At 38.2% G+C, this 19,922-nt stretch overlaps 2 protein-coding genes across 2 annotated transcripts; one reads left to right on the forward strand and one right to left on the reverse strand.

Moving 5' to 3' along the window:
- The first annotated feature begins 388 nt into the window (after positions 1 to 388).
- LOC132562803 (uncharacterized) lies at positions 389 to 8,712 on the forward strand. The gene is made up of 4 exons (XM_060227574.1): positions 389 to 519; positions 2,355 to 2,423; positions 3,944 to 4,030; positions 7,037 to 8,712. The coding sequence occupies exons 1-4, from the start codon at positions 430 to 432 to the stop codon at positions 7,094 to 7,096; spliced, it is 306 nt and encodes a 101-aa protein (XP_060083557.1). The 5' UTR covers positions 389 to 429; the 3' UTR covers positions 7,097 to 8,712.
- Positions 8,713 to 18,785: 10,073 nt separating this feature from the next.
- On the reverse strand, positions 18,786 to 19,232 carry LOC132562802 (actin-binding Rho-activating protein-like). The gene has a single exon (XM_060227573.1). It carries the CDS (start codon positions 19,230 to 19,232, stop codon positions 18,786 to 18,788), a length of 447 nt encoding a protein of 148 aa, XP_060083556.1.
- Positions 19,233 to 19,922: the final 690 nt, after the last annotated feature.

Below are 19,922 nucleotides of genomic sequence, written 5' to 3' on the forward strand. Positions count from 1 at the left end.
ATTAAAGATTCTTGAATGTATTCTTCCACCGAAATACATCTCTTCATCAACCTTCTTGTATCCTTTACATGTGAGCTATACTGACATGTTGGGCATCTTGTTTATTCAAGAAAAAATACAAATAAAAATATTCTGGGAATAATGTCATTCATCATTTTTGTAATATTTTATTTCTTTGTCAAATAGTAGTAAGATTTGTTTTATATAGCATCAAATTTCGAAATTGGTTTTTCAAAATCTTGTCTCAGTCAGTTTTGCACATTTCAATATTTGTACGTTATTACTATTCTGCTTTTAGATATACGAATATGAAACGTTCTAAAAAAAATCCGGATTATAACCGGAAACTGCTTTTTGTTTACATTTTAGGAATGGCCGCCTCCATGATTTGACATTGTGAACGTCGGAGATTACTTAACCAATTACATCATGAACAAGTTGAAACTGTCATCAATTTCACAGAATTTCAACAGATTCAGAAGCAGATATAGAATATTTCTTGATGGATTACCTTTTCTGGTACGGACATAATGAAGAAAACAGTTAAGCCTATTATGTAAACAGAAACTAGAGCACTAGCAAATCTACTTGTATTGCTAGATTTGCCGGTGCTCCAGTACCTGTTTACATTTCAAAGAAAATTGTTTTGCATTCATCGTATGTCACCGTAGGTACAATTTATGAAGGCCAACTTAAACACAATATTTTGAAAATGCACACGCACAAAAGCGACTCTTAAAAGTGATTGAACGACCCTTAAAACAAAAGCGATTGGGGATGTTTATAGAACCGGTAGAACTGCGATTAATATTAATTCAAAACGATACAGCAGTTATTTAATTAACTCAGTTTATATCTTCTCCTTCTAAGGGGATAATGACTTCCATCACAATTTAGGATTTTGGTCATGCACTGTAAAACTTTTTATTTTAATATTCACGTTTTATCCCTTTCTTGAGTAAAACTGTATACATGAATTTTAGGAAGTCTTATTGTTGAAGAAGGTGCTGGATATGTATATTACAGGGATAGCATTTTTGAAAGAGTCCACGGTTTCTGATTAAATGACAGTTTGTGGAAAAGTGTTCCATTGAATGATTGTGTATGGATAGAACAAGAATTTGTAGGAATCTTTGCTTGTTTGAATTTGTCTGAAGGAGAAACCATTGTGTTGGCTGGAACAAGTTCTAGAATAGGCTGGGGTGAGGATGTTGTGAGGATGTTGTGAGGGTAGATTGCTACATGGCTAATGGTCTATGAAGATGATAAGTAAGGTGAGATTTTAGACAATTAGCGTATATTAATTCCTGTCAGAACTGATTGCAGGGGTTGCAATAAGATCAATGTTAGAACATTGGTTTAAGTCTTGCATGGCCTCAGGTGATGATCTATGGTGCATGGTTTAATATTCCAAAATGATGGTGATTTGTGCTTCTCAGCTGAGAAACCGAAAAGTCAATGTTGTTGTGGTTCTGTCATTGGGAAAACACTTTACTGCTCTGGGTGGCCTGACCTGGAAAGAAATGTTAACAGATTGTAAATATCTTTTATGATTTATGATAGCTAGTAGCTAGATATGTGAAGCAAGAAGACAGGATCTTGGAAAAAAATCCAGACCCAAGAACTGAATAGAAATATGATCATGAAGTTCACTATAGAGCCTGTAACTTTCTTCGGTGTCCAGCACCTCAAATACATCTTTGGTGCAGAATTATTACACTTGTAGAGGTATACATATTTCATACAATACACATGTAATATGCAGACAGTGAGCTTGACAAGTATCTTCATATATTGTGGGCAAACCGATAGAATACTTAGTATATCCAGAACCCATTTTAACGCCTTGTGACATCCTTTTTCACATAGATATGGGGGACAAATTTCTACAAAGTATGGAGGGATAACTGTTCATTACAAAAGATGTAGTTATTTTTTTTAATAAGATTCAGGTATTTATAGATACGCAACAGTACCTGTATATGTGTAATTACTGTTTTGATCAGGCTGCACTGCAGGCACAAATATATGTATAAACAAACCATTTTAAAATATAAATTTATTTAGTTTTTATTTTTACTGTATATTTATTTTGCAATCATAAATTAATTGAAACTTATATTTTACAAAGGTCTTTATATACATGTACACCTTTTAAATATACATTTACATCTTTTATTAAGTTCCTTTAAAAATATCAGATTATGTGCTGATACTGACTTATTATGTTTATGGTGATACTCAGTACTGATCTGATAGTTGATTTTTATCATGTTATACAATAAACTTCTGTTAAACTGTGCTAATAAGTTGAAATAGTAAACAGTTACAGAGTATTTTGTGATATCTTGCAGATGTCATTGTTTGTTGGTGCCGTCTTCCTGTCAAGAATTACAAAGAAACGATTTGTTAAGGACAATGTGGTTTGTATAAATTGTTACTGTACATTTATGCTATAGAAGTCTTAGATTTTGTCATGAAATGATTGCTGTAAATACATAAAGAATACATGGTTGGTGTCTTAAAATATAAACTGGACTTTGGCAAGGGTGAAAAAAAAAGGCTGCTTAAGTCTTCCTGTCCAGAGCTGCTGAGAAACTGACCATGTATTTTATTTATCCTACAACACTTATTGAGAATTCAGACTTTCAAAACTTCAGTGGTTTGTAAGGAGCCTATTCAACACTTATTTACATGATGTGAGGTTGAGATCTACCTGATGATGCATGTCAAAAGAATTGCTCTATGTGGAAATATAGTTCAAACTTTCAGTGGATATAAATGACAATTTGACAATGATTTTGTATATAAACTTGTTTGTTACATCAACAAAAAAGATAATTTATTTATGAACAGTTATTTATATTTTTACCAGATGGTGGGCTGAAAATATAATTATATATTGATATATTTAAACCAACCTATTTCTAGGTCCGTGGTCCATTTTGGGACTGATCTAAAAAACAAAAACATGGACAGATGGCCATTTTGGATTTTGACTTTGAAAGTTTGTTGAGATGAACTGGTTGAGATCAAAGTGTAGATTTTGTGATTTGAAATCATTACTAGCTGTGATCTGAGAGTAGATGCAAGATTTACCAGTTCAGATCAGAGTGAAGATTCGAGACAATTACTGGATCAGATCAGAACGTAAATTTGATATGTACTGGCTAAGACCAGAGTGTAGATTTGAGATATACAAAGAACATCCATGTACCTTGTATTTACAAATTACATTATAACATAGTTCAGACTAAAGCCGGAGTGAGCGGACATCCCGCTTCTCATTTAGTAGACAAAGAGGGGTCTATTTATACCAAATGTTTGACACATAGGTTCAATGTAGCAGCCTAAGTAATAATCTGGTTGTAAGATGACATAATCATTGGTTTTTGAGTGGTCTTACATGACCAATGTATATATATACTTAGAAAGTTGAAGAGGTGTACCTCAAGGCATATGACAGTTATTTGAATGGACATGTGAATGTAATATTTGAAATTCTAAAAAAAGAGATTTAACTAAAATGAATGATATAAACATATTTATATTTCATTTTGAGAACCCTCTGTTGTAGTTCTTTTGTGGTAGATGATGTAAAATTATTACTAATTTAAATCATTTTATTACAAAGGGACAAATTTTAATATGTTTATATAATTTACTCTAGTTCTTTAATGTTCTTTTGTAATAAAATAATTTCAAATTAGTAATGATTTGACATCATCTACCACAAACGGATTTCAACATAGGGTTCAATGGGTCAGATCAGAGTATACATTGGGATACTTGTTCAAATCAGGTAATAGAGTTTATATAAACCATTTTCTTATTTAAAAATCCCTGTTTTCAATGGTGTGTCATGTGGAACACACAATTACTTGTTAAAATCTGATCATTGATGGAAAAGTATATATTTTTATAAAAGAAAATTCTGCTCCAGATTATGCCCACTAAAGAGGAGATGTTAAAAGCTGGTATTGACATTGATTCAGATTTAGCTTCTGCGGAGTTGGATGATGAATTAAAGGTTGGTATAGAAAACACTAGGAATAGAAGTTAATACATAGGTTATCAACATTTCATTTCCATACAGGAAAGAATTTTTCTGTTGAAATCTGTGTAATACATGAATATGTGTAGTACAAACTTGTAAATAATTTGCACTTTAGTTTAAACCAGAATTATTGAGTTTTCTGTGATTTTAGTTTGAATAAAACATATTTGATATGGAAAGATACTTATAACACACCACTTGTTAAGAAAATTTTCATAGAAATGACAGAAACCACACTTTAAGAGTATGTTGATTATGCACAAATAATATCATTAGTATGTAGAAACATCAGATAATTACCACATGTTGTGTCTGGTTTTATATTCTTATGTTAAAGTGACTTTATTAAGAAAACAAAACTGAAATTAAATATTTGATAGTGAACTATCACCAGTTAAGATAGAGGGTCACACAAAAGTTTAGTATTTGATAGTGAACTATCACCAGTTAAGATAGAGGGTCACACAAAAGTTTAGTATTTGATAGTGAACTATCACCAGTTAAGATAGAGGGTCACACAAAAGTTAAGTATTTAATAGTGAACTATCACCAGTAAAGATAGAACATCATGCAAAAGTTAAGTATTTAATAGTGAACTATCACCAGTAAAGATAGAACATCATGCAAAAGTTAAGTATTTGATAGTGAACTATCACCAGTAAAGATAGAGGTCACACAAAAGTTAAGTATTTGATAGTGAACTATCACCAGTTAAGATAGAGGGTCACACAAAAGTTAAGTATTTAATAGTGAACTATCACCAGTTAAGATAGAGGGTCACACAAAAGTTAAGTATTTGATAGTGAACTATCACCAGTTAAGATAGAGGGTCACACAAAAGTTAAGTATTTGATAGTAAACTATCACCAGTTAAGATTGAGGGTCACACAAAAGTTAAGTATTTGATAGTGAACTATCACCAGTAAAGATAGAACATCATGCAAAAGTTAAGTATTTAATAGTGGGCTTTTGCCAGTAAATGTAACGAGGTTGATGCTTAAGTTTAGAATTTGATAGTGAACTATCACTAGTAACAGTAAGAAAAACAAAGTTTACTGTTTGATTGTGGGCTTTCACAACCAAAATTAAACCAGTAAAATTGAGGGAAACTATTTAGAAAATTACACCTTGATACTGGACTAACAGCAGTAAAGTAAGGGAATTAAACAGAAGTTTACAGCTTGATACTGGGTTATCACCAGTAAAGTAAGGGAACTAAACAGAAGTTTACAGCTTGATACTGGACTATCACCAGTAAGGTAAGGGAACTAAACAGAAGTTTACAGCTCGATACTGGACTATCAGCAGTAAAGTAAGGGAACTAAACAGAAGTTTACAGCTTGATACTGGACTATCACCAGTAAGGTAAGGGAACTAAACAGAAGTTTACAGCTTGATACTGGACTATCACCAGTAAAGTAAGGGAACTAAACAGAAGTTTACTATTTGATACTGGACTATCAGTAGTAAGGTAAGGGAACTAAACAGAAGTTTACAGCTTGATACTGGACTATCACCAGTAAGGTAAGGGAACTAAACAGAAGTTTACAGCTTGATACTGGACTATCACCAGTAAGGTAAGGGAACTAAACAGAAGTTTACAGCTTGATACTGGACTATCACCAGTAAGGTAAGGGAACTAAACAGAAGTTTACAGCTTGATACTGGACTATCAGCAGTAAGGTAAGGGAACTAAACAGAAGTTTACAGCTTGATACTGGACTATCAGCAGTAAGGTAAGGGAACTAAACAGAAGTTTACAGCTTGATACTGGACTATCAGCAGTAAGGTAAGGGAACTAAACAGAAGTTTACAGCTTGATACTGGACTATCACCAGTAAGGTAAGGGAACTAAACAGAAGTTTACAGCTTGATACTGGACTATCACCAGTAAAGTAAGGGAACTAAACAGAAGTTTACAGCTCGATACTGGACTATCACCAGTAAGGTAAGGGAACTAAACAGAAGTTTACAGCTCGATACTGGACTATCACCAGTAAGGTAAGGGAACTAAACAGAAGTTTACAGCTTGATACTGGAATATCACCAGTAAGGTAAGGGAACTAAACAGAAGTTTACAGCTCGATACTGGACTATCAGCAGTAAGGTAAGGGAACTAAACAGAAGTTTACAGCTCGATACTGGACTATCAGCAGTAAGGTAAGGGAACTAAACAGAAGTTTACAGCTCGATACTGGACTATCAGCAGTAAGGTAAGGGAACTAAACAGAAGTTTACAGCTCGATACTGGACTATCACCAGTAAGGTAAGGGAACTAAACAGAAGTTTACAGCTTGATACTGGACTATCAGCAGTAAGGTAAGGGAACTAAACAGAAGTTTACAGCTTGATACTGGACTATCACCAGTAAGGTAAGGGAACTAAACAGAAGTTTACAGCTTGATACTGGACTATCACCAGTAAGGTAAGGGAACTAAACAGAAGTTTACAGCTTGATACTGGACTATCACCAGTAAGGTAAGGGAACTAAACAGAAGTTTACAGCTTGATACTGGACTATCAGCAGTAAAGTAAGGGAACTAAACAGAAGTTTACAGCTTGATACTGGACTATCAGCAGTAAAGTAAGGGAACTAAACAGAAGTTTACAGCTTGATACTGGACTATCAGCAGTAAGGTAAGGGAACTAAACAGAAGTTTACAGCTTGATACTGGACTATCAGCAGTAAAGTAAGGGAACTAAACAGAAGTTTACAGCTTGATACTGGACTATCACTGGACTATCACCAGTAAGGTAAGGGAACTAAACAGAAGTTTACAGCTTGATACTGGACTATCACTAAACAAATGAGGGAAAAGATATGGAAGTTTACTATTTGTCAGTGGAGAGTCACCATTAAAAATACTGTAACATTATTGCATGGCACAAACAAAACTTATAAAAAACTTAATCGTGTGCTTTTAAAAGGCAGATATCATACATAGATTTATTATTTTGTAACATTCTTCTCTCCTACAGAGGATACAAGCAAATCTTGACACTGAGAGCTGGAAAAATGTGCCTATTAATAAAAAGTGACCTGATCATACTACTTCTAACACGTGCTGTGGTGCAGATGACATTTCAGACAGGACAATCCTTCTGAGAACGAATGAGGACTAAATTCTGTAAAGGATTACCAGTATTGATGATGTGACCATGAAACGGATGCTAACTTCATTCCGTAACTTTTGTTAAAATGCTATCAATTTATTTGATAATGTCAGCTAAGTAATGTCCAATTGATAATGAAGTCAGTATTTCAAAAATGTGTTTTATAGATTGTGTGATTGTTCACCTGTCTGTTGATAAACATTGAATTAAACATAGCTGGTTATTTTCCATGAGGGGCATCAACTTGATAGTAAAATATGAATTTGAATTAGACATATGGAAGAACCCAACATCAAACTGTCTTGATGTCAAAGAATGTGATCATAGTTTCATAACTTCTGGACATTGTTTAGATCAACTTTCTTCTTCCTTTGTTTTTTCCTTGAATACAAAGGAAATTTCATAGTTTTCTGTTGAATATTATATATATTTTATGAGTTTGGCAGAATGTTTATATTTTTCACTTGTCTTTGACAGGAAACTATCGAATATAGCCAAATTTTTTACTCTTTGAAATTTAATTATTTCGCCTTAAACAGAAATTATGAAAGTTTTGACCTTTAAAGTGAACCAACTTTACAGCTTATATGTGAATGAGGTTATATGATAATAACACAATCAACAACCACCACACAACGTATGATGTACAGCTGGGATTATTGCATTTTCATAGAGTTTAATTACTTACAAAAACATTTTACATTATTTATTTAAATTTTGCAAGTGTGTGAACAGTGTGTGTTTTTATTGTCACGTTTTATACATATCTTGGTGGTGTGTGAGAAAATGATGTCAGTTGATATGTGGCACTTTACTATTGGATGTGGGTTTCCTCGATTATAGAATTTTGGCCATTTCTTGGTTCTGACCTAAATACTGCAGGCAGAATGTCAATGTTTATGATGTCAGGACTAACAGGAACCAGTTCCTATATCTCACCCAGCAGATGGTGTCTGAGTTAATTACTTCCACTGAAGTGTGAGATAAAATGTTGAAAATCATCTATTAATTTATCTGATCATTTTGTTGCAGTTTCTGCTGTAGAGGACTGTATCTTATGACCTGGATTTGTCATTTTCTGGGTATATACTGTATAGGAGTTTTTAGATTGGTCAGTTTGTTTTGAAACAAAATCAAGATATTTTTGACTAAAAAAATCATGAATTTTGGCTCTGATTTTCTGTACTGATTTTTTCATGTAGCTTTATTCCATTCTTGGAAATAACTGAAAAGAACTCCTAAATATAGTAACCAGTGTTGTGCTCTACATACGTGGCTTAAATGTTGAACAAGGTTTAAAGATGACCACCATTACCCCTATGAAATAGAAATGAGAATATCTCTACCCTGAGGCTAAGAATCTTACCTTGTTTGACATTTGAAGAACCTAACCTAAAGGTTTTCATTTCATCATGCCTTCCATGGATGGATTTATAAGAAAATGGTTTAAGAGAGATTTATGAATAATGGGTGTATAAGATGTTTGAGGCAAAAAATTGTAAGTTGATTTAGAAGTTTGAATAAAAAATTGTTGAAGTCAATTTTTGACTTTGTTCATTATTTAAGTTTTGTAGTAAATTTCTGTTTTACACACTGTACATGTACACAGTAACAGAGGTTCCCATTAAGAGAATAACACTCTTAAAATTAACTATAGAAACTTTTGTTAGCTCATATCCTGATCTGTAGACTTTTGGATATGCATATTTCTGCCACGTAATTGTGATAACAAACTTCCATAAAATCCAAGATGGCCACCTAGTATCATTATTGTTCTGTTTATCCATTTGGGAAAATAGCTCACATATAATATTTCATCAATTTAAAGTGCTTCTTATGTGCCTCAAGCTGTGATGCTGTTATGCATCTTCTGTGTTGTAATACTCCCTTCTTTTTTCTCATACTCCCTTCTGTGTTTTGGTACTTCCTTTGTGTTGTCCTACTCCCCTCTGTGTTGTGGTGTTTCCTTTGTGTTGGCATACTCCCCTCTGTGTTGTGGTGTTTCCTTTGTGTTGTCATACTCCACTCTGTGTTGTGTTTCCTTTGTGTCGTCATACTCCCCTCTGTGTTGTGTTTCCTTTGTGTTGACATACTCCCCTCTGTGTTGTGTTTCCTTTGTGTTGACATACTCCCCTCTGTGTTGTGTTTCCTTTGTGTTGACATACTCCCCTCTGTGTTGTGGTACTTCCTTTGTGTTGACATACTCCCCTCTGTGTTGTGGTACTTCCTTTGTGTTGGCATACTCCCCTCTGTGTTGTGGTACTTCCTTTGTGTTGGCATACTCCCCTCTGTGTTGTGGTACTTCCTTTGTGTTGGCATACTCCCCTCTGTGTTGTGGTACTTCCTTTGTGTTGGCATACTCCCCTCTGTGTTGTGGTACTTCCTTTGTGTTGGCATACTCCCCTCTGTGTTGTGGTACTTCCTTTGTGTTGGCATACTCCCCTCTGTGTTGTGGTACTTCCTTTGTGTTGGCATACTCCCCTCTGTGTTGTGGTGTTTCCTTTGTGTTGTCATACTCCCCTCTGTGTTGTTTCCTTTGTGTTGTCATACTCCCCTCTGTGTTGTGGTGTTTCCTTTGTGTTGTCATACTCCCCTCTGTGTTGTGGTGTTTCCTTTGTGTTGTCATACTCCCCTCTGTGTTGTGGTTACTTTGTGTTGTCATACTCCACTCTGTGTTGTAGTGTTTCCTTTGTGTTGTCATACTCCCCTCTGTGTTGTGGTTCCTTTGTGTTGTCATACTCCCCTCTGTGTTGTGGTGTTTCCTTTGTGTTGTCATACTCCCCTCTGTGTTGTGGTGCCTTTGTGTTGTCATACTCCCCTCTGTGTTGTGGTGCCTTTGTGTTGTCATACTCCCCTCTGTGTTGTGGTGCCTTTGTGTTGTCATACTCCCCTCTGTGTTGTGGTGTTTCCTTTGTGTTGTCATACTCCCCTCTGTGTTGTGTTTCCTTTGTGTTGTCATACTTCCCTCTGTGTTGTGGTGTTTCCTTTGTGTTGACATACTCCCCTCTGTGTTGTGGTGTTTCCTTTGTGTTGACATACTCCCCTCTGTGTTGTGTTTCCTTTGTGTTGTCATACTCCCCTCTGTGTTGTGGTGTTTCCTTTGTGTTGACATACTCCCCTCTGTGTTGTGGTTCCTTTGTGTTGTCATACTCCCCTCTGTGTTGTGGTGTTTCCTTTGTGTTGTCATACTCCCCTCTGTTGTTTCCTTTGTTGTCATACACACCTCTCTGTTGTGCATTTCCTTTGTGTTGTCATACTCCACTCTGTGTTGTGGTGTTTCCTTTGTGTTGTCATACTCCCCTCTGTGTTGTGGTGTTTCCTTTGTGTTGTCATACTCCCCTCTGTGTTGTGGTGTTTCCTTTGTGTTGACATACTCCCCTCTGTGTTGTGGTGTTTCCTTTGTGTTGTCATACTCCCCTCTGTGTTGTGGTGTTTCCTTTGTGTTGTCATACTCCCCTCTGTGTTGTGGTACTTCCTTTGTGTTGTCATACTCCCCTCTGTGTTGTGGTGCCTTTGTGTTGTCATACTCCCCTCTGTGTTGTGGTACTTCCTTTGTGTTGTCATACTCCCCTCTGTGTTGTGGTACTTCCTTTGTGTTGGCATACTCCCCTCTGTGTTGTGGTACTTCCTTTGTGTTGGCATACTCCCCTCTGTGTTGTGGTGTTTCCTTTGTGTTGTCATACTCCCCTCTGTGTTGTGTTTCCTTTGTGTTGTCATACTCCCCTCTGTGTTGTGGTGTTTCCTTTGTGTTGTCATACTCCCCTCTGTGTTGTGGTGTTTCCTTTGTGTTGTCATACTCCCCTCTGTGTTGTCATACTCCCCTCTGTGTTGTCATACTCCCCTCTGTGTTGTGTTTCCTTTGTGTTGTCATACTCCCCTCTGTGTTGTGGTGCCTTTGTGTTGTCATACTCCCCTCTGTGTTGTGGTGTTTCCTTTGTGTTGTCATACTCCCCTCTGTGTTGTGGTGCCTTTGTGTTGTCATACTCCCCTCTGTGTTGTGGTGCCTTTGTGTTGTCATACTCCCCTCTGTGTTGTGGTGCCTTTGTGTTGTCATACTCCCCTCTGTGTTGTGGTGTTTCCTTTGTGTTGTCATACTCCCCTCTGTGTTGTGTTTCCTTTGTGTTGTCATACTTCCCTCTGTGTTGTGGTGTTTCCTTTGTGTTGACATACTCCCCTCTGTGTTGTGGTGTTTCCTTTGTGTTGACATACTCCCCTCTGTGTTGTGTTTCCTTTGTGTTGTCATACTCCCCTCTGTGTTGTGGTGTTTCCTTTGTGTTGACATACTCCCCTCTGTGTTGTGGTGCCTTTGTGTTGTCACACTCCCCTCTGTGTTGTGGTGTTTCCTTTGTGTTGTCATACTCCCCTCTGTGTTGTGGTGTTTCCTTTGTGTTGTCATACTCCACTCTGTGTTGTGGTGTTTCCTTTGTGTTGTCATACTCCCCTCTGTGTTGTGGTGTTTCCTTTGTGTTGTCATACTCCCCTCTGTGTTGTGGTGTTTCCTTTGTGTTGACATACTCCCCTCTGTGTTGTGGTGTTTCCTTTGTGTTGTCATACTCCCCTCTGTGTTGTGGTGTTTCCTTTGTGTTGTCATACTCCCCTCTGTGTTGTGGTACTTCCTTTGTGTTGTCATACTCCCCTCTGTGTTGTGGTGCCTTTGTGTTGTCATACTCCCCTCTGTGTTGTGGTACTTCCTTTGTGTTGTCATACTCCCCTCTGTGTTGTGGTACTTCCTTTGTGTTGGCATACTCCCCTCTGTGTTGTGGTGCTTGCTTTGTGTTGACATACTCCCCTCTGTGTTGTGGTACTTCCTTTGTGTTGTCATACTCCCCTCTGTGTTGTGGTGTTTCCTTTGTGTTGACATACTCCCCTCTGTGTTGTGGTACTTCCTTTGTGTTGTCATACTCCCCTCTGTGTTGTGGTGTTTCCTTTGTGTTGACATACTCCCCTCTGTGTTGTGGTACTTCCTTTGTGTTGTCATACTCCCCTCTGTGTTGTGGTGTTTCCTTTGTGTTGACATACTCCCCTCTGTGTTGTGGTGTTTCCTTTGTGTTGTCATACTCCCCTCTGTGTTGTGGTGCTTCCTTTGTGTTGGCATACTCCACTCTGTGTTGTGGTGTTTCCTTTGTGTTGTCATACTTCCCTCTGTGTTGTGGTGTTTCCTTTGTGTTGACATACTCCCCTCTGTGTTGTGGTGTTTCCTTTGTGTTGTCATACTCCCCTCTGTGTTGTGGTGTTTCCTTTGTGTTGACATACTCCCCTCTGTGTTGTGGTGTTTCCTTTGTGTTGTCATACTCCCCTCTGTGTTGTGTTTCCTTTGTGTTGGCATACTCCCCTGTGTTGTGGTGTTTCCTTTGTGTTGTCATACTCCCCTCTGTGTTGTGGTACTTCCTTTGTGTTGACATACTCCCCTCTGTGTTGTGGTGTTTCCTTTGTGTTGGCATACTCCACTCTGTGTTGTGGTGTTTCCTTTGTGTTGTCATACTTCCCTCTGTGTTGTGGTGTTTCCTTTGTGTTGTCATACTCCCCTCTGTGTTGTGGTGTTTCCTTTGTGTTGTCATACTCCCCTCTGTGTTGTGGTGTTTCCTTTGTGTTGTCATACTCCCCTCTGTGTTGTGGTGTTTCCTTTGTGTTGTCATACTCCCCTCTGTGTTGTGGTGTTTCCTTTGTGTTGTCATACTCCCCTCTGTGTTGTGGTGTTTCCTTTGTGTTGTCATACTCCCCTCTGTGTTGTGGTGTTTCCAATGTGTTGTCATACTCCCCTCTGTGTTGTGGTGTTTCCTTTGTGTTGTCATACTCCCCTCTGTGTTGTGGTGTTTCCTTTGTGTTGTCATACTCCCCTCTGTGTTGTGGTGTTTCCTTTGTGTTGTCATACTCCCCTCTGTGTTGTGGTGTTTCCTTTGTGTTGTCATACTCCCCTCTGTGTTGTGGTACTTCCTTTGTGTTGTCATACTCCCCTCTGTGTTGTGGTGCCTTTGTGTTGTCATACTCCCCTCTGTGTTGTGGTACTTCCTTTGTGTTGTCATACTCCCCTCTGTGTTGTGGTACTTCCTTTGTGTTGGCATACTCCCCTCTGTGTTGTGGTGCTTCCTTTGTGTTGTCATACTCCCCTCTGTGTTGTGGTACTTCCTTTGTGTTGTCATACTCCCCTCTGTGTTGTGGTGTTTCCTTTGTGTTGTCATACTCCCCTCTGTGTTGTGGTACTTCCTTTGTGTTGTCATACTCCCCTCTGTGTTGTGGTGTTTCCTTTGTGTTGACATACTCCCCTCTGTGTTGTGGTACTTCCTTTGTGTTGTCATACTCCCCTCTGTGTTGTGGTGTTTCCTTTGTGTTGACATACTCCCCTCTGTGTTGTGGTGTTTCCTTTGTGTTGTCATACTCCCCTCTGTGTTGTGGTGCTTCCTTTGTGTTGGCATACTCCACTCTGTGTTGTGGTGTTTCCTTTGTGTTGTCATACTTCCCTCTGTGTTGTGGTGTTTCCTTTGTGTTGACATACTCCCCTCTGTGTTGTGGTGTTTCCTTTGTGTTGTCATACTCCCCTCTGTGTTGTGGTGTTTCCTTTGTGTTGTCATACTCCCCTCTGTGTTGTGGTGTTTCCTTTGTGTTGACATACTCCCCTCTGTGTTGTGTTTCCTTTGTGTTGGCATACTCCCCTGTGTTGTGGTGTTTCCTTTGTGTTGTCATACTCCCCTCTGTGTTGTGGTACTTCCTTTGTGTTGACATACTCCCCTCTGTGTTGTGGTGTTTCCTTTGTGTTGGCATACTCCACTCTGTGTTGTGGTGTTTCCTTTGTGTTGTCATACTTCCCTCTGTGTTGTGGTGTTTCCTTTGTGTTGTCATACTCCCCTCTGTGTTGTGGTGTTTCCTTTGTGTTGTCATACTCCCCTCTGTGTTGTGGTGTTTCCTTTGTGTTGTCATACTCCCCTCTGTGTTGTGGTGTTTCCTTTGTGTTGTCATACTCCCCTCTGTGTTGTGGTGTTTCCTTTGTGTTGTCATACTCCCCTCTGTGTTGTGGTGCCTTTGTGTTGTCATACTCCCCTCTGTGTTGTGGTGTTTCCTTTGTGTTGTCACACTCCCCTCTGTGTTGTGGTGCCTTTGTGTTGTCATACTCCCCTCTGTGTTGTGGTGTTTCCTTTGTGTTGTCATACTCCCCTCTGTGTTGTGGTGTTTCCTTTGTGTTGTCATACTCCCCTCTGTGTTGTGGTGTTTCCTTTGTGTTGTCATACTCCCCTCTGTGTTGTGGTGTTTCCTTTGTGTTGTCATACTCCCCTCTGTGTTGTGGTGTTTCCTTTGTGTTGTCATACTCCCCTCTGTGTTGTGGTGCCTTTGTGTTGGCATACTCCCCTCTGTGTTGTGGTGTTTCCTTTGTGTTGTCACACTCCCCTCTGTGTTGTGGTGCCTTTGTGTTGTCATACTCCCCTCTGTGTTGTGGTGCCTTTGTGTTGTCATACTCCCCTCTGTGTTGTGGTGTTTCCTTTGTGTTGTCACACTCCCCTCTGTGTTGTGGTGCCTTTGTGTTGTCATACTCCCCTCTGTGTTGTGGTGTTTCCTTTGTGTTGTCATACTCCCCTCTGTGTTGTGGTGTTTCCTTTGTGTTGACATACTCCCCTCTGTGTTGTGGTACTTCCTTTGTGTTGTCATACTCCCCTCTGTGTTGTGGTGTTTCCTTTGTGTTGACATACTCCCCTCTGTGTTGTGGTGTTTCCTTTGTGTTGTCATACTCCCCTCTGTGTTGTGGTGCTTCCTTTGTGTTGTCATACTCCACTCTGTGTTGTGGTGTTTCCTTTGTGTTGTCATACTTCCCTCTGTGTTGTGGTGTTTCCTTTGTGTTGACATACTCCCCTCTGTGTTGTGGTGTTTCCTTTGTGTTGTCATACTCCCCTCTGTGTTGTGGTGTTTCCTTTGTGTTGACATACTCCCCTCTGTGTTGTGGTGTTTCCTTTGTGTTGTCATACTCCCCTCTGTGTTGTGTTTCCTTTGTGTTGGCATACTCCCCTCTGTGTTGTGGTGTTTCCTTTGTGTTGTCATACTCCCCTCTGTGTTGTGGTACTTCCTTTGTGTTGACATACTCCCCTCTGTGTTGTGGTGTTTCCTTTGTGTTGGCATACTCCACTCTGTGTTGTGGTGTTTCCTTTGTGTTGTCATACTTCCCTCTGTGTTGTGGTGTTTCCTTTGTGTTGTCATACTCCCCTCTGTGTTGTGGTGTTTCCTTTGTGTTGTCATACTCCCCTCTGTGTTGTGGTGTTTCCTTTGTGTTGTCATACTCCCCTCTGTGTTGTGGTGTTTCCTTTGTGTTGTCATACTCCCCTCTGTGTTGTGGTGTTTCCTTTGTGTTGTCATACTCCCCTCTGTGTTGTTTCCTTTGTGTTGTCATACTCCCCTCTGTGTTGTGGTGTTTCCTTTGTGTTGTCACACTCCCCTCTGTGTTGTGGTGCCTTTGTGTTGTCATACTCCCCTCTGTGTTGTGGTGTTTCCTTTGTGTTGTCATACTCCCCTCTGTGTTGTGGTGTTTCCTTTGTGTTGTCATACTCCCCTCTGTGTTGTGGTGTTTCCTTTGTGTTGTCATACTCCCCTCTGTGTTGTGGTGTTTCCTTTGTGTTGTCATACTCCCCTCTGTGTTGTGGTGTTTCCTTTGTGTTGTCATACTCCCCTCTGTGTTGTGTTTCCTTTGTGTTGTCACACTCCCCTCTGTGTTGTGGTGCCTTTGTGTTGTCATACTCCCCTCTGTGTTGTGGTGCCTTTGTGTTGTCATACTCCCCTCTGTGTTGTGGTGTTTCCTTTGTGTTGTCACACTCCCCTCTGTGTTGTGGTGCCTTTGTGTTGTCATACTCCCCTCTGTGTTGTCATACTCCCCTCTGTGTTGTGGTGCCTTTGTGTTGTCACACTCCCCTCTGTGTTGTGTTTCCTTTGTGTTGTCATACTCCCCTCTGTGTTGTGGTGCTTCCTTTGTGTTGTCATACTCCCTTCTGTGTTGTGGTGCCTTTGTGTTGTCATACTCCCCTCTGTGTTGTGGTACTTCCTTTGTGTTGTCATACTCCCCTCTGTGTTGTGCTTCCTTTGTGTTGTCATACTCCCCTCTGTGTTGTGGTGCCTTTGTGTTGTCATACTCCCCTCTGTGTTGTGGTGCTTCCTTTGTGTTGTCATACTCCCCTCTGTGTTGTGGTGCCTTTGTGTTGTCATACTCCCCTCTGTGTTGTGGTACTTCCTTTGTGTTGTCATACTCCCCTCTGTGTTGTGCTTCCTTTGTGTTGTCATACTCCCCTCTGTGTTGTGGTGCCTTTGTGTTGTCATACTCCCCTCTGTGTTGTGGTACTTCCTTTGTGTTGTCATACTCCCCTCTGTGTTGTGGTGCTTCCTTTGTGTTGTCACACTCCCCTCTGTGTTGTGTTTCCTTTGTGTTGTCATACTCCCCTCTGTGTTGTGGTGCTTCCTTTGTGTTGTCATACTCCCCTCTGTGTTGTGGTGCCTTTGTGTTGTCATACTCCCCTCTGTGTTGTGGTGCTTGCTTTGTGTTGTCATATTCCCCTCTGTGTTGTGCTTCCTTTGTGTTGTTTTAATTATTCCAGATTGAAAAAGATACAAGTATTATTGATGATGGAAATTTGAAAGTGCAAGACAAGGATGCATGTAATTTTGTTGTCTAATGAGCAAAGCAAAAATAGAAAGAAAAAAAACAGTGTTTTTGGGGCAAACAATATTTATTGCACAAATTTTCAAATAAATAAAAACACTAGGGTCCATAGCACCATATCACTCCAACATATAAGTACATATTGCATAGAAGCTTAATGGATCACAGTCTAGAAAATGTAAGAAATTATATATCTAATTTTTGTCACAGATAACTTGTAATCAACAACCCAACCAACTCCTTTTTTAATTTTAAGAAGTTCTTTATACACAGGGTAAAATTCTGAAATTACTGTAGTATCAACCTGGTAGCAAGGTACAGTACCTTTGCTAGCTCATGAGGTTAAAATGAATGCCAATGGACTTATTATAGATCAGCTCAGTACCAAGGTATAACTTTCATTTGCCTGCACATTGCAATCATCAGGTTTTGGGTTTACACCATAAATCAGGTTATTTATACCTTGCGTCAATTTTCCCACTTTGTTCAAACTCCAATTTATTTCTTTAAATTTGCAGACATCTACATGCTAACTCCTATCTACTATGAGGATGTTTGTGTCCTTTTCCATATTACAATCTTTTTATTCATCATATTACCATCTTTTCATGAATAAAACAGAGAAAGGTGGAGTAAAATACCAAAAATAATAAAGATATCTAATATTTTAATGATTGTAACATATTTAAAACTTCTAAATGATTGTAACATATTAAATTTTTTTAATTTCTGTGACAAACAAATGACTAAAGTATAGAGACTAGGATTCTAGTCAGATATTAACAAGAATGGTATCACAGATATACAAATGTACTTTACATTTACCCAATTACTTAAGTAACAAGTAATGCTATCTGTATATATCAGTCATTAGTTTTGAGACAAAATAGTCATTGGACGGAAAAAATTCACAGTAAACAGTTAAATATAGACATGCTGGTACCAGTGTTTACAATCAAAATGCTACTATAGTAAAACTTTGTGTGTGATCATGCACTTGCATTCAGCATGTATTTGTTATTCACTTCACACCATATGAAAGATCAATGGATTGATTAAGGTGCCTTGACCCAGTACATCCATAGTATACATCATCTACCCAGGTTACAAGATCAGATGTGAAACAGTTCATTTCTAACCTACAGGGTATAATGAGTTAAAAATGTAGAAATTGAAGTCTTTAAATCGATATTTGACAAAAATCTTAAACAAGCTTCATCTTAACCCTAATATATGACTATATACTTAAGTATTTACTTAATGTACATAAAACTTTGTATTAAAATTGCAATTTAACATTCCTTTGACAGGATTTTTAAAATTCATGATTTCAGCAACAGGATACTTAAAGCAATAGACATGTGTATTGAGGAGTAATTTGAGGACAATTAAAAAAAATAATCATATAAGCTTACATTAATCCTTTGGCCGTGCTGTTACTTATACTTACAAAATGTAAATAAATATCAGAATATTTCAGAACCCATTTCCTGGTTGATTAAATGATATACAATTTAATGTACATGTTTTCAGTATTGAAGTAGACAGTAAAATGTACCTCTCAAATATGCATTCTTTATTAGGTGTTTTTAAGACGGACCCTGATACATGTGTAACCCCCTGCCTTATATAAATAAATATATATCTGGATTTATCCTCATTTACTGTCAAAATTAGATATGAGCACATCATATTGATGTTAAGAACATGAAATTATCATGCATCTTTATTTTTCGGGAGTTAGACATCTTCATGTGAGACCTGAAATCACAAGAAGTTGGTAATTGGTATATCAAATATACATCGCACTTCACTGGTTGAACATTTGCAGTCCAAAGATATTTTGTTTATGGGACAAAACAGGCCAATACTTGCATAATTGTATCACACTTTGCTAATTATATCAAAACATAGAAATAGCATACAGGTATAATTTCTTAACAGCTTTATCACATTTGGCTTTCAGTGGTTTTGACACGTTTCTGTTTAAGTGTTTTTTGGGGGTAAAACATACAATGTGATGATCACATCATCGTCTCTCCTCTGATACAACATTTCCCCCTCAAAGTCCAGCAATTTCTGTTTCCTCGCTCTCATCAGCATGCCCACAAGTTTATTGGAGATTAATGTATAAGCTTCAAATAACTCGCCGAAGGGAACTGTGTACACACCATTAGAATGTTTCTGTCCAATATTTGCGATAACACCACAAAGTTCGATTATTTCACTGCTAATCAGCTCTCCGGCCATTTTTCCACGGTACTCTGTTTTCGACCCCTCCACTGGTCGGCCATAACGGGGATCATCCTTACTCAATGCCTGTCTGTGAGAAGCACCCTCCCAGTCTGAGAATGGGTTGATCAATTGCTTTTGTTTATGGTCCTCTTCCCGCTGTTTCCAAATTTCAACATTCTTTTTCATTCGAGAAGCCATTTTTCATCCTTTATTAAACAGAATGTCTAGATTCCTGTAAAAATATGAATCAATACAAGTTAGATACATCTTATTAAAGTATAGTTTAGTATATCATATCATAACTTGTACACAATGTGTATCAATGATTACTCAATCAGTTTGCTGTAAAGATTGAGAAAAAAGACAGAGAAGAATTGAAAACAAATCAGTTTTAAAAAAAGAAAAAAAATCTCTGTCCTGATCCAAAGCCAAAAACCAGCCCTGTTTGAAGAATATTAATTTCATAAGGCTACTCCAGAACAATCATTTAAAAATTTTGATGAGTCCCCATTCTAAGAGATATAGTGATCACGAATCCCCTAAGAAAAGGATGAGTACAGTTGAAAAACAAAGTAAAGGGCAATAATTCTTCCAAACATGTCAAATAAAAAACAAGCTGTTCTGGAACGCACAAATGAATTCTTGTAATTGCTTTAAAACCCATTACCAAGTTCAATGAAAAATATTACAGGTTTCAAACTAAGTGCTTATGGAGATCATCTATATGCTGAAAACACAACTGAATTTTAACTCTTTACAAAAACTTCATGCATTGTAGCGACTGATCTCCCCTCATAGACGTATTATTAAGCGTGTAGTGTACAGTGGGTGGGCAGCAGTTTCACTTATAGGCCTGAGTACATTAGTTAAAATACTATTCTGAGGTTA

The sequence above is a fragment of the Ylistrum balloti genome, unplaced genomic scaffold (assembly GCF_031769215.1).
Source record: "Ylistrum balloti isolate Yb309-2 unplaced genomic scaffold, AGI_CSIRO_Ybal_v1 Utg371514, whole genome shotgun sequence".
Taxonomy (NCBI): Eukaryota; Metazoa; Mollusca; class Bivalvia; order Pectinida; family Pectinidae; genus Ylistrum; species Ylistrum balloti.

What these genes read in the sequence shown, in the direction of transcription:
- LOC132562802 (XM_060227573.1), bottom strand. Translation starts at nt 19,232, where the DNA reads ATGGCTTCTCGAATGAAAAAGAATGTTGAAATTTGGAAACAGCGGGAA.
- LOC132562803 (XM_060227574.1), top strand. Translation starts at nt 430, where the DNA reads ATGAACAAGTTGAAACTGTCATCAATTTCACAGAATTTCAACAGATTC. An exon ending in TTGATGGATTACCTTTTCTG is followed by an intron (nt 520 to 2,354) that starts GTACGGACATAA and finishes GATATCTTGCAG; the next exon opens with ATGTCATTGTTTGTTGGTGC. An exon ending in AGTTGGATGATGAATTAAAG is followed by an intron (nt 4,031 to 7,036) that starts GTTGGTATAGAA and finishes TCTCTCCTACAG; the next exon opens with AGGATACAAGCAAATCTTGA.